This window comes from Gavialis gangeticus, unplaced genomic scaffold, assembly GCF_001723915.1.
Source record: "Gavialis gangeticus isolate Ggan-Ray unplaced genomic scaffold, GavGan_comp1, whole genome shotgun sequence".
Taxonomy (NCBI): domain Eukaryota; kingdom Metazoa; phylum Chordata; order Crocodylia; family Gavialidae; genus Gavialis; species Gavialis gangeticus.
Window position 1 is genome coordinate 14,010,172 of NW_017728992.1, and position 12,925 is coordinate 14,023,096.

The following is a 12,925-nucleotide window of genomic DNA, read 5'->3' on the forward strand; positions in this document are numbered from 1 at the left end:
AGTTCCCTCTTGTGGGAGCAACTACCTGTTTGTTTGGGGTGTATGTATATGTTGGTGGGGGTAGGGTGTGAGTGTGGTGGGTATGAGGGAGGGGGGGTGTAGGGACCCCCCCACACTTCCCCCATGGTGTGCAGCCCCCACTGCTGGAAGCAGCAGCAGGTGGGGAGCTCAGTGTGGTCGTGCCTGGCACAGGTGCCCAGTGGGGCATGGCTTTGGCCAGCACTGTGCCGGTGGGGGGGAGAGGGAGGATCACAGCATTCCTGGCTGTCTCTATCACTGGGGCTTCACACCACATGCCACACACCTGCAGCTCCCACACTCACAGTGCGGAAAGCCCTGTACTGGAGCTTGCTGCCTTCCCTGCCCCTGCTGTGCAGGTCCCCACACTCTGCTGGGAATAGAGGAAGGCCCATGCCATGCTTCTCTGCAGAGTCCAGTGCAGGGCTTCCTCACTGTGAGTGCAGGAGCTGCAGGTGCATAGCACAGAACCCCAGCCAGAGAGGCAGCCAGCGCTGTGCTGGGGGCAACAAGTATTCTTGATGAGTAGCCTTGCACTCATGGCCAAATATATAGTTGTGCAGGCTGAGCATGTATACCATATTTTATGTGTGTGCTCCTAATGGATGTGTAGCAGCTTTGGACACCTGAAAAATAGAGTCAGCCACAATCAATGATTACCAGACTTACCCACAGGAGTGAGGAAAGGTCTTGAATGTTCCCATCCCTCCTTTGCCCCATAGGGCAGAGACCAGAGTACTAGTCTTCCGTCACCCAGAGGAGAACTGGACTTCTTCTCTCCAGCCTCACCTTCCAGCCACCACACCCCTTTCAACCATTATTCATTGCTTTTTTTGTTTGCTTTTGAAGCTGAGCCACTAACATAATCATTGAAAAAGGGATGGGGGTACAGAAGGAAGCTTTTGTCTCAGTGGGGGCAAGGATCTAGGCTAGAAGCCAGAGCCCCCTCCCTTTCAGGCCAGTAGCCACAGCACTGAGACATATAGCCCTGGTTTGATTTCTTACTTCTAGCTACCACATACCCTTCTGATGGCTACCCAGGGAGCCAACTCCAAAAGAACCACTAGAGAAAAGACTGGGCAATGGCTGACCTGTGATGTGGTAGTTAAAGTGTTGTGTTAGGAAGTCAAAGGTACCTAGGTTTAAATGCTCTCTGAGGCAGGTTGACCTAGAACCCAGGTCCTCTAGCCTCCTAGGCAAGTGCTCCAGCTACCCTGTTACTTGGTGAAAAGAAGGGAATAAACACATACTCTCTCACACCAATTTATTCTGCAGCTGGAATCCATATGTATTAGTTCACACATGCAGGAATAGTTTTCATGTCCAAGAATAGAATTCCTTCAGGTATCTAAGTGCCGATAATGCCCAGTAGATGACTGAATCTGGAAACTTGGGGCACCTATACACGTGCCCAATGCATGCTAATTAGCATGTGTCAGAGCAGCCTCAGTTAATCAAGTCTGCTGGAGTGTGCTACTTAGCCTGCAGGCCCGGCATCTTGTGTGTTAAGTGTCCTGGTACTTCAAAATGGCAGTGGGAGCACTTTATAGCTCGTTGAACAAACTTTAGTTAAAGCGCCCCCAGCACCATTTTGAAGTGTGGGACCCTAAAAACACAGGATGCTGCAGGCGCTTTAATTAGAGTGGCTCCCAAGCACAACTATAATTAAAGTGCCCTACACTCACCCAGGAGCAGATGGAAAGACATGATTGGAGGACCAGGAAGGGAATCCAAATGGGGTAGCTCATTATCTGAGTGTAACAACCTGGAATCTCTAACAGGCACACCATTCATTAACAAGTGTTTTACCTATATATACTGGATTTACTAAAACCAGTTATACTTATAAAATAGAAGATAATTATCAAACTCAAAGATGTTTTACATCTGGCTTAATATATGTTAAATATTGTTTATAAATACCTACATAGGAGAGGATTTCATTTACACACACACCAGCCTACCCTGGACATATTATGCCTTATCACTTAAGTAAAACCAGAATGTTTCTACCAGCAAGTACGACCTACCACAGCATAATTGTTTCTGTTGTATGACTATATATTAGCATTTTGTTCGTTCTGTTTATTCTGTTTTTTATGTATTTATATCTATATTGACTGAGATTAAAGAAAATGCTTTGATGATTCTAGTTACGTGAATTCATGTTTGTATATTTGTTTAAATTTAGGAGCCAGAACGACAGTACCTGCACATTGGAACTATGGTGGAGTTTGCATTTGCCTTAGTGGCAAAGCTGGATGTCATAAACAAGCATTCATTCAATGACTTCAAGTTACGAGTAGGTATGTAGCACAAGGTATTTATAAGAAAATTCAGTAAGGGAGAAGTCATTGTGAAATATTAATACATCAAAATACTGGTAATACCTAGCTAAAAGTAGAGAAGCAGCTTTTCCCTGTGTGAAGTGGTATTGCCAGTGACATGACCTACAGCTGAAGCTGTTTCTCTCAAGTTTGCATCCAAAAACCAAGGGATTCACAAGTAGAAGCTATTTTGAAAAAAGTTTGCCTATGTGTCTGCATTGTTTTTATGATAACCCTATGCTCTTTTTTTCTAAATATTTGTAAATGTTTAAAACTATTCAAAACTACAGTGGCAGAAGAAAGTCAATGCAAAAAATCTGAAGCCAAATGCATAAAAATCCCCCTCTTTGCCCAGTGTGCAGGAACAGAGTCCTATTTCCTAATACAGTGGTAACCACTCATTTAACCCTTTCCTGGCATTTTTTAAAACTAATACAAAGACCAGTAGTGCTCTAATCTGTTTTTTTCTAAAATATGTACATATCCAATTCTCTGGCTTTAAATCCAACATACCAGGAAAAAAAAACTGTTCTGATCCTTTCATTTAAAAAACACTGGGCCTTGCTGACAGAGGGTCAGAGAAGTTTGCAGCCTAGGTAGAACTGGTGTTATATTGTCCACTTCTCCTGATTACACATTAGCAATTTGGCACCTCAAGTGTTAAGATCTGCAAGTCAGTTCTGTTTTAGAATATCACTTTCTATCTCCTTCTCTCAACGTATCATGACACATTCTAAAAATTCAGAGTTATCATCAATGAACCAGAGAAACACAAAAAAATGAGTTCCTATTGGCAGAGTCCCATATGTTCCAAGATTTTAATTTCTTTGCAATAAGGCTCAATAGTTTTTAATAAAACATGGAATTCAAAAAGTGTGAAATGTAAGCAGTGAATAAATATTGGAAACCTATACATCTATCCTGTGAACATGTCTGAAGTATTTGCTTTCTAATTAGACAGAAGTTAGTCACCTTTCTAGTCTTTTTCTTGCTGTGCGATTCTTATATATTCTTCCTACTGCTTCTGCTCCCATGTTTAGTTCACAGTGCCACCCAATGGCGAAAGTTTGCCGTTAGCTCAGCATGTTTTATTGATGTATGCCTAAAAAATCCTTCACTAATATTCTTTATATCATACGCCACAGCTAAAATGAATAATGATACAGTGATGAAGTTTCTCCATCTCTCCTCCTTTAAGTGAGGTAATAGTCAGCGAGTTGATCAAAAAATGGAGAATTATGAGGTTTCTGATTGAAATGGAAACCACCAGTGCCATTAATGGCTCAGTTCAAACAACAGAATTAAGGCAGTGGAGCTGTGTGTGATGAAAAACAGCTCATGAGCATTAAACCCACAGCCTGATTACAGCAAAGCAGATTTAACTCGAGGTGGATTGATGGGGCAAAGTTTTTCTTTTGGAAAAAAAAAGCAGTGTTTCCTGGTGACTCCTATACTGTGTGCTTTATAGTTCATAAAAGTTACACCCCTTTGCTTAAGTGGGGTTGGAGATGGTGTGAAAAAGTTTTTAAAAAAAACAAAACTCATCACAGGTGGCTCAGAGTCTCCTTCAGCAGGGACAGAATTTGGCTGAAATATTGGTTTTGTGCTTTTTTCTGTGTGGATCATAGCAAAGCTCTTGCAGTGATGATGCACATAAACATGAGAGCAAGGTAGGCTATTTTGGATTTTGACCTTCCCTATCTCACATCTAGGCTTAGGCAATCTGCCTGGTGAATTCATACAAGCCCTTAGCCAAAGATCCAAAGGGTGGCCAGGGTCAATGCCAGGGGGTCAGAATGAAAGCCAAGGCCAAAATGTAGAGCAAACAGAGCAAGGTCAGGGAGCAAGCCAGGTTAGATACCCGTGAGAGCCACATTTCAACAACCCAAGATGGGAAGCAGAGGTCAGAGTCCAAGCAGGGTCAGGAACAAGTGATCAGATCTAGAAGCAGGACCCAGAGGCAAGGAAACAACAGGGCAGTGCAAGAGCAACAGGAGCCTTTTTGTCCAGACAGGTCCCCAAGGAAACAGGAAAACTTATATAGGTGGGAGGACCGAATCTGGGGCTGGGAGCCCCAGGGCAATCGGGCCAGTGGCAGAAGGCCTTTGCTTAGTGGAGCCCCTTTCCTTGTCATTCTGCCTTTCTCCATGAGCTGTGGCCTAGTGGAGGGCTGAGCTCATCCTTGGTCCCAGGGTTAGGGGGTCAGAACCTGACTCTAGCTGTTTTGTGCTAATATTAACAGGTTGTTCCTTGATATGTCTAAAGCAGGGGCGGGCAAAATGGTGGCAGCCGGACTCCATTTCCCAGCAGTCCGTGCTTGTGTGGCTGCAGCCAGTTTCCATGGACACCCCAGCAATGCAGTGCCTTGGGGGGGGTGGGGCTGGGTTTCCATGGAAACCAGCCCAGCAACACCGGCAGGGCACATGGCTGAGCAGGGAGCTGCTCTGCAGCCAGGGCTGGGATCTTGCAGGTGGGTGACAGTGTGGTCCAGAGCTAGGGCAGAGCTGCCACGGGCCCGATCCAGCCCACAGGCCAGACTTTGCCTGCCCTTGGTGTAAAGTACTGAGGTGTTTTCAGTTTCAGAGGAGTCAGTTACCTTCTCCGTAAACCATGTCTTCAAGGGATTACATCTGGCAGAGCTGAAGTAATAAAAAACAAGGGAGCAGGTCTGCTTTGGCTATTATGCCTGATACAGGGGGGTTTGCCTTTTCAGGTCAATCTAGCAAAGCTTCTCAGAAAACTGTTAAAGGAATATACTCAGAAGCAAAGGAACAGAACATAAATCCATAAAGGGATTTAGGCACTTGACTTCCATTGCCACCAGCAAAGTCCAACACTGAGATCCTCAAACTTCCATTTGGCTGGAGCCTGGCACCTAACCCTGTGGGCATGTACATTTCCTAAGGGCTAGGTCCACAAAAGGATTTAGTGCTTAAGTCAAACCTGACTCTGGTGTTAGTCCTCAGGGGCCAAAATTATGGTCCTGAAGAGCCCTAATGAGCTACTATCAAGCTTGGAAATGCCCGCATGCTGTGCCTCAGTTTTAGACATGAGTTTCCCAGGTGCCTGCAGTACTCTTTTGGGACATGTTTATACATATCCAAACACTGTAGCCACCAAGCTCCAGGTTCCCTCATGTTGTTCAGGGCATCTCCAGGAAATCAGGGTCCATGCAGAATGCAGAGGCCATGGCTTTCTTTCAGAATGGAGGAGGAGTGACTAGAGCACTCTTCCAGGATAGGGGAGATCTGGGTTCAGTTCCTGTTAGGTCTCCAGACGATTCAGACTCACAGTGCCCATCTCACAAAGGTGCATCCTAATTACAGAGCAATAGGATACTCTGGGGAGGGTTGTTTTCCATCCTTCCTATTAAATCTGTTCCACTTTCTATGGAATAACTAAATGCCCTTGGGCAAAAGGAAGAAGATGAGATAGTGAGTGACAGTATAACTCAATGTCAGGGTATTTGTCTAAAAATGGAACACCTGTATCCCAGCCCCTGCTCCAGCAAATATTTAAGTATTATTACACAGTGGTATAACTTGAAGAGCAAAGATAAAGAGCACACCACTCCAAACTACAGGATTTCCTTGGAAGTAAGAGAAGTGGAGTCAAGTGAACTCAGTTAGAGAAGGGGTTTGAATCAGAATCTCAGTCTTCTATTTATGCAATTAGGCATTGAATGCCATGCACAGAGAGGGGCTTGACCTTTAGGCCTTCAGCTTAGGCATGGGTGACTGGCATCTGCAGGTGCCTCTTGAATCTGGGGGGGCACCTGCAGATGCCAGCAGGGATGGGGCTGGCAAGCACCCACAGAAGCCATTGGCAGTGGGGATGGCCCTCTCAGGGGTGGGGGCCTGTGCCCCCCTTTGCCCCCCCGGCTCCCCCTACCAGTTGCCTATTAGCTGAGGCCTCACAAGGTGCTGGCTTTTGTGGATCCCATTCGGGCTGCCTCTTTTTCCCTGTGCAATGTATAGGGAGCCAGGCACCTGAGTCAGGGCCATGAATTCCCTTAGGCAGCAGGGCACGTAATGGGTAGACGCTGCGAAGTTGAGCTTTATGGAACTTGCCTCCTATCGTGTGGGATTTTTGCAATTGCCTAGGTTATATGGCAACAGCATCTTTCTCCAGAAACTCTGGCAGGTTTATAGCTTGGTTGCTAGCCTGTGCCACCACGTTTAGACCACTGTTTTTTTCCAGGCTGGATGAGCTTACCTACATTACCGCCACACTGTCATTTTTGTTGCATGTTGCTTTTACAAATATGGGGTGCTTTTCTTCAAGGTTTTAATGTATATGTTAAGATAGGAGCTGTATATAACAAAAAACTGATTCATTACTGAGGTACCAACCTCATGCTTGGAGTTTAGTTTGGTTTATTTTTTTAAATGATATAATCCATAGTCTGGAGTATGTTTGTTGCATTGCAAACTGCCCTTGACCCATAGTAGTTTCCCCCCTCTGGACAGGAACTGGCTCTTATATTGTAATTAAATGTAGCCATTATGATCAGAAGAAATGCAAAACTCTAGAACTCTTGGTTCAGAGATGATACTTTTTATTAGACCAACTAAGAAATAAAAATAAAGTATCTTTTTCTGCAAGTTTTCGGGCACACATGCCCTTCCTCAGGCTGAGGGAAAAATAAAGATGGTAAAAAGTCCCCATAGGTAGAAAATAAACTTCATTTTTGCACAAAGGAAGGCGAAGGTAGACGTTTGTTACTCTGGGTCCATAAGAGTATCTTTGTGAGTTGCTCTTTAGTTACTGAAAATGCACTCTTTCTCTTCCTGCTGCTTTCCCTGTTATCAGAGTCTCCTTCCCCCATTCTCAATGACCTCAGGATCCCAGAATTACTGCAGGATTGAGGTGTCTTGGGGAGGCTCTGTATTATCTTATTCAGCTCTCAAGAGAGTCTCATTATGTTACAACACACTGAAGATATGAATGGAATCGTGTAGATTTATGGATTAATCTCAACAGCCTAGGTCAATCCTATAAGTAAAAGAGCACCCACTAAAAAGATTGAAAGCGTCCAAGAGCACAGTAGTCGACTTCATATTTCAAAAGCAGAGCAAGCTGTAAATACAGCTTGATTCAGTCAGCATTTATTTATAGAGAAGGGGAATCCCATTAATTAAAATTAGGAATAGTAGGAAATTCTGGTACACCTGTTTAATCAAAAATATATGGTCTCTCTAAAATGCCTTTCTCACAATGTGTAATGATGCCAGTAGTAACTTATTAAGAAACTTGTGGAAAAAATAGATCTAAGAGGCTTTCTGTGAAATATAATGAAATGGACTAACAGATGGAATTTATATTCAAATATAATACATACTACCGTGCCATTTACTGGTTATTTGGCCAACTGCACTACTTGTTGCTTACTTGGAGCAGCATTTATATTGATGAAAAATATGTGCTACTTTTCAGGCATTAACCATGGACCTGTAATAGCTGGAGTCATTGGAGCTCAAAAACCACAGTACGACATTTGGGGTAACACAGTAAATGTGGCTAGCAGGATGGACAGCACAGGCATTCTAGATAAGATACAGGTATCTTTTTTTTTTTCATGTTACTGTTTAAACTTGTTCCTTCAGTTTTGGAAGCATGGCCAGCAAGTTTATAGAATAAGAGAACCAATGAAAAAATATCCCCACCAGCACACATTAGAGAGTAGAAAAGCAGCTGCTTATGCACCTTGCCTAAGAATTAGGATTCAAAATAGGGTGACCATACGAGACAATGTGAAATCCAGGACACCGACCCCTCCTCCACCCTTTGCCAGCTACATGAAGTCAATGGCCCACTAATGACCCAGTGGGCATGTCTACACATATAAACTTATAAACTAGTCAGGGGGGATCAGCAGGCACTGGGGAAGTCCCTGTTCCCCCGAGCACTGCCAGGAGTGACCAGGAATAACGGTCACAAGCTGGCAGAGGGTAGATTTAGGCTAGATATCAGGAGGTGCTACTTCACGGTTAGGGCAGCTAGGATCTGGAACCAACTTCCAAGAGAAGTGGTGCAGGCTCCTACCCTGGGGGTTTTTAAGAGGAGGTTAGATGAACACCTTGCTGGGGTCATTTGACCCCAGTACTCTTTCCTGCCACGGCAGGGGGTCAGACTAGATGATCTACTTAGGTCCCTTCCAACCCTAGAAACTATGAAACTATGAAACACATGCATTTCTTCCAACTTAAATTTACTGTGCATTAAGTGGGAATAGGCCGGCATCTACACGTGCAGGCATTAAAGCACAATAACGCTGTGTTACTGTACAGTGAGACATCTATACATGCATCTACACATGTGCAGTAACTAATTGGTTGTAAATTTGATACCTGCATGATGCAGGTATCAAATTTATGCTCAAATCAGCATAAGTCACCATATTTACTGTGCAGTACAGTCATGCATGTGTAGATGCACATCTGTGCTGTGCAGTAATTCCAGTTACTGCACAGTAAATGCACATGTGTAGATGTGCCCAGTGTTCTTTACTTCACAGTTATTAATAATCACTTGTGAGGTAGCAATTAGTGTTAACGGTCATTCCACTAATCAAGCTAACCTATTTTAGGGCAATTTTGCTCTCTGCAAAGGCTTTCTATTTCACAGCTCCTGCTGCCCTGCCTCTGTGCCCTGTACTTGGGATGCTCATTTTAATTTTCACTAGCTAGCTGGGACCAGCCTCCAAAATCCAGGACTATCCCAGCCAGACCAGGACATATGTCACCCTACTTCAAAGGCTTTTAAGTAATGCAAAAGAGTAGGACTACTTGCTACTTCCATTCTAACCTTTCCCAAGCGAATCAAATCCTGCCTTGACAAAGGAGGAAAACACAATGGAGAAAATTGTGAAGAGCTTTGAATGCTGTCCAACAAGAGATGCTATCACAAAGAAAACACGCATTTGGGTTTCATGAATTTAAAAAAATGGTCAGGTAAAAGCAGCACAGTTTCTGCAGGGCACTTCTGATGCCCAGTGTTTCAAAAAAGAGAAAGAAAGTTAAATGTGTTTTATAGTACACAGAGACCGTGTCCCCACATGCAGGCACGTGCACTTTGTGGTGCCAAAAACCACATGCAGGGAACATTAAAGCATGCCACATGCTGCAAATTTGCAATGCAGGGGAAAAAATTGCTACCAGGGTTTCCTGATAGCAAAAAAACAACCCTAGAAAAAAAGTGACACAGCACACGCTACAATAGCATGTGCTGGAACAAACAGAGGCTTGGTCCTCCAGGCGGATGCTCTAGCTGCTAGCAGGAGTGTCTCTATTCCTTCATTTGTGCCCTGGCTGCTCCAGCAAACTGGGAGCCACAAGGAGCTGGGCAAGGGCTGTTTGCCCAAAGTGGGACATAGTGTCCCACAACAAAACATGTCCACAGGGGCATGCACTGCAGCACAAAGTAGCGACACAAATTTGTACCATTGTTTGTGCTGCTGCAGGCGCATGCCCCTGCACATCTGGATGTGGCCAGAGGGCACATCTATATGAGACATTTCCTGCAGAGCTGCCTAATTAGCTTCACAGTAAAGTCTCTGCATCTACACATGTGGCCCTATTAGGTCACAGTAAACTAATAAACGCCACCTTACATCAGTATAGTAAAAGCTCTGTTATCTGGCATCCCCTGGGAATGGGGGATGCCAGATAACAAAGTAAACCAGTTAATTGAGCGGCCCTGACCACTGCTTCTCCCGCCGCTTTTGAGGCATCCCTCTTCCCCTCCTACCAGACAGGGAGGCAGGCCCCACACAGCCCCGCACAGCCTGTTATGCCCCCAAGCCATGGAGACTAGGATATGCAGGCTGCTTTGCCGCAGGCCATGGAAGCTCAGAGAAACCAGAAGTGCCATGGTGGGCACTTATGGTTTCACTTTATCTTACAAGCCAGCATGCCAGTTAGTAGAGCATGCCAGCTTGTAAGATGCCGGATAGCATCTTACAAGCCGGCATAGTAAATACGAGTACTGTCCTGCGGTGGCATTGTTTACTGCACAGCAACGCATGTGTAGATGCTGACGGGGGCTGTCTGGGCCATGAAGGTGCTTCAGTGTGGGGGTTGCCTGCTGGCTAACCCCCACACTGAAGCACCTCTGTACCCCAGGCAGCCCCTCCACAGCATGCTGAGCTGGGTTGGAGCAGCCCCGGGCTGGCAGGCTGACCCCCAGACTCTCTGCCAGCCAGGGCTGCTCCACCCCAGCTCAATGCACTGCATTCCTGGGCATACATGTATATACAGTGCCCAGGAGCAATAAACTCTGGCTCAATATGTACTAGAGCTTATTGCTTTATATTAATTTCATGTATAAATTCACCCAGAATTCAGCTCACCGAGCATCTACACATGTGACCAGTTGCACAGTTGTTACTGCACAGTAGTCTAGTTGATTGTGCAGTAACTGATGTTACTGCACAGTCCTAGCAGCCTATGGGTTGTTTCTGATCCAAGTCACCATAGCTTGTTGCTGCAGTGATGTAGCATCTTGTGTAGACGTGGCCACTAAGCCATTTGGATCAAGTTAGCATCTGGGACCTATAGATTAATAACAATCTATTCAGGGGCCTTTATGGACAGTGGGTTAGTTACCAGGTTTTGCTGGTTGGAAACCATTTTTAACATCCAGGAACCACCTTTTTCTTTTTTTTCTATGTTGTCTAGCACAGTGGGGTGCTGAACCACACCTAGAGCTCCTATCCACTATAACAATAATAAAAACATCATCAACAACAACAATAATATCTTCGTATGGAAAAATTGAGAATAAGTTTGGTCTCAAAGTAGTGGCTGGCAAACATTTGTTCATGCTGCAAAGAAAAGCACGCAGCCCATCACAGTTCAGGTTATCCAGCAGCCTTTAATCAACTAGGGTTAATCCTAAAGTACTCTGACAAAGCACAGCACACAATTGAGGGTGACATGTAGAATGAGGAATAGGAGCTGTTCACACTAGGTCGTAAAGCCATGACCAGTGATGCTAACACCTTACTGTCACACCATTTATATAATGAAAGTACTTACAGGAATCAATAGAAGCAAGGCTGTGCTGAAAGGACAGATAACTCTTGAATGTCTGAAAAATGTCTGTGGAGTGTTTTCCTTTAGCTGAGGCAATAGTTACCCCCACTTATATATATGTAGGGCCTTTGTTTTCAAACCTAGTCACAATATTTGTGATATTTACAGCATTATGCACTTAAGTCCAGTTATGAAGACCCTAAGTCAGCAGGTGCTCAAGATTAAAAATGGAGCCTCTTCAAGATCTTACAAACATCATGATGACATCATGAGCACTCAGGACTGACTTTCTGTGCTAATGCTAAAAGAATATTTTTCTTTTCTCTATCTGGGCTAATTATTTAAAAGAATAAACAAAACCACTGTATTGTGTTTCAGGTTACAGAGGAGACAAACAACATCTTACAAACACTCGGGTATATGAGCACTTGCAGGGGAATAATAAATGTAAAAGGCAAAGGAGAACTGAAGACCTATTTTGTACATACTGAAATGACAAGATCCCTTTCACAAGGAAATGTGACATCCTGAAGAATATTTGTAGGTGTCAACAATAGCATATTTTCAGGAAAGTATCACGCACTTTTTTACTCCATTTTGGCCCTTAACATGAATATGCGTGTTATTTTCTGACATGTGGCACTTATTTTAATATGGCTGCAGAATAGTCCCATGGTCCCTCATTACACACCTCAGTATTCTTATATTCCAGGACAGTTGTGATGTGTGCTATAGGACTGGAAGACTATATTGCCACTTGGCTTGTTGCTCCAAAACAAGAAGAAAAGAATCAGGGGTTGAGAAAGAGGCTGAAAATGAAGGCACTGATACAGAAGGGACTAAAAGAAAATGGTTGTGACAAACAAAACAAAAAAATCATAAGGCAATAAAGCTAGGGGTGCATAATATTTTCTGATGCATGGTGTTTTCTGGAAAAATGCGGTAGCCTCCCTGATAGCATCCACTAGCCTGATATTACAATATACAGTATTTGTAAATAACTTGATTCTGTTCCGCCATACACAGTTTGGATGTTTCACCAGTTGCATCTCATAGGCAGTGACACGTCGGGGGCACCTTGTTGGCATTCTTTTCTGGAGATAGTCCTCACACTGCAGGACCAGTTTTGTACAAACGTGTCAAATGTTTTGATGCCATTGTCTTTTGTAAAGTTAATTCATTAAAAGTTTATATGTACTTTGTCTTATACTTCTAGTTTGTTTTGCTTTCTTCCACTTGGTTTCTTACCCTTTAATACTCACACTTCCTCTCTGCTACCATGTTTTATTAATGGTTATTGTTACACAGTATTAACAGTCCAAGATGATTGTAGCACAAGGTCCCTGTCCATCTTAAGTCAGTACGGTCAGGTAAGTGTGCTACTTCTCCTCAAAAATAGACACATCTCCACTGTTTTCACTCTTCACTGGGTCAGGAGAACAAACTTCTTTCCAAATTTTGGCTCCTATGATAACACAAGCAATCTACATCAAATGGATGAACACTCACAATGTGGGGAAGCCCAGAGGCAATGGTAAGTTCATA

General features: G+C 43.9%; 1 protein-coding gene across 1 annotated transcript in view; it reads left to right on the top strand.

Moving 5' to 3' along the window:
- ADCY2 (adenylate cyclase 2) overlaps positions 1–12,587 on the top strand; it is a 564,608-nt gene extending 552,021 nt beyond the window's left edge. Inside the window, exons 25-27 of the mRNA XM_019518414.1 lie at positions 2,210–2,324; positions 7,782–7,906; positions 11,759–12,587. Coding sequence (XP_019373959.1) covers positions 2,210–2,324; positions 7,782–7,906; positions 11,759–11,911 — 393 coding nt within the window. The 3' untranslated portion in view covers positions 11,912–12,587. The remainder of the gene's footprint in view (positions 1–2,209; positions 2,325–7,781; positions 7,907–11,758) is intronic.
- Positions 12,588–12,925: the final 338 nt, after the last annotated feature.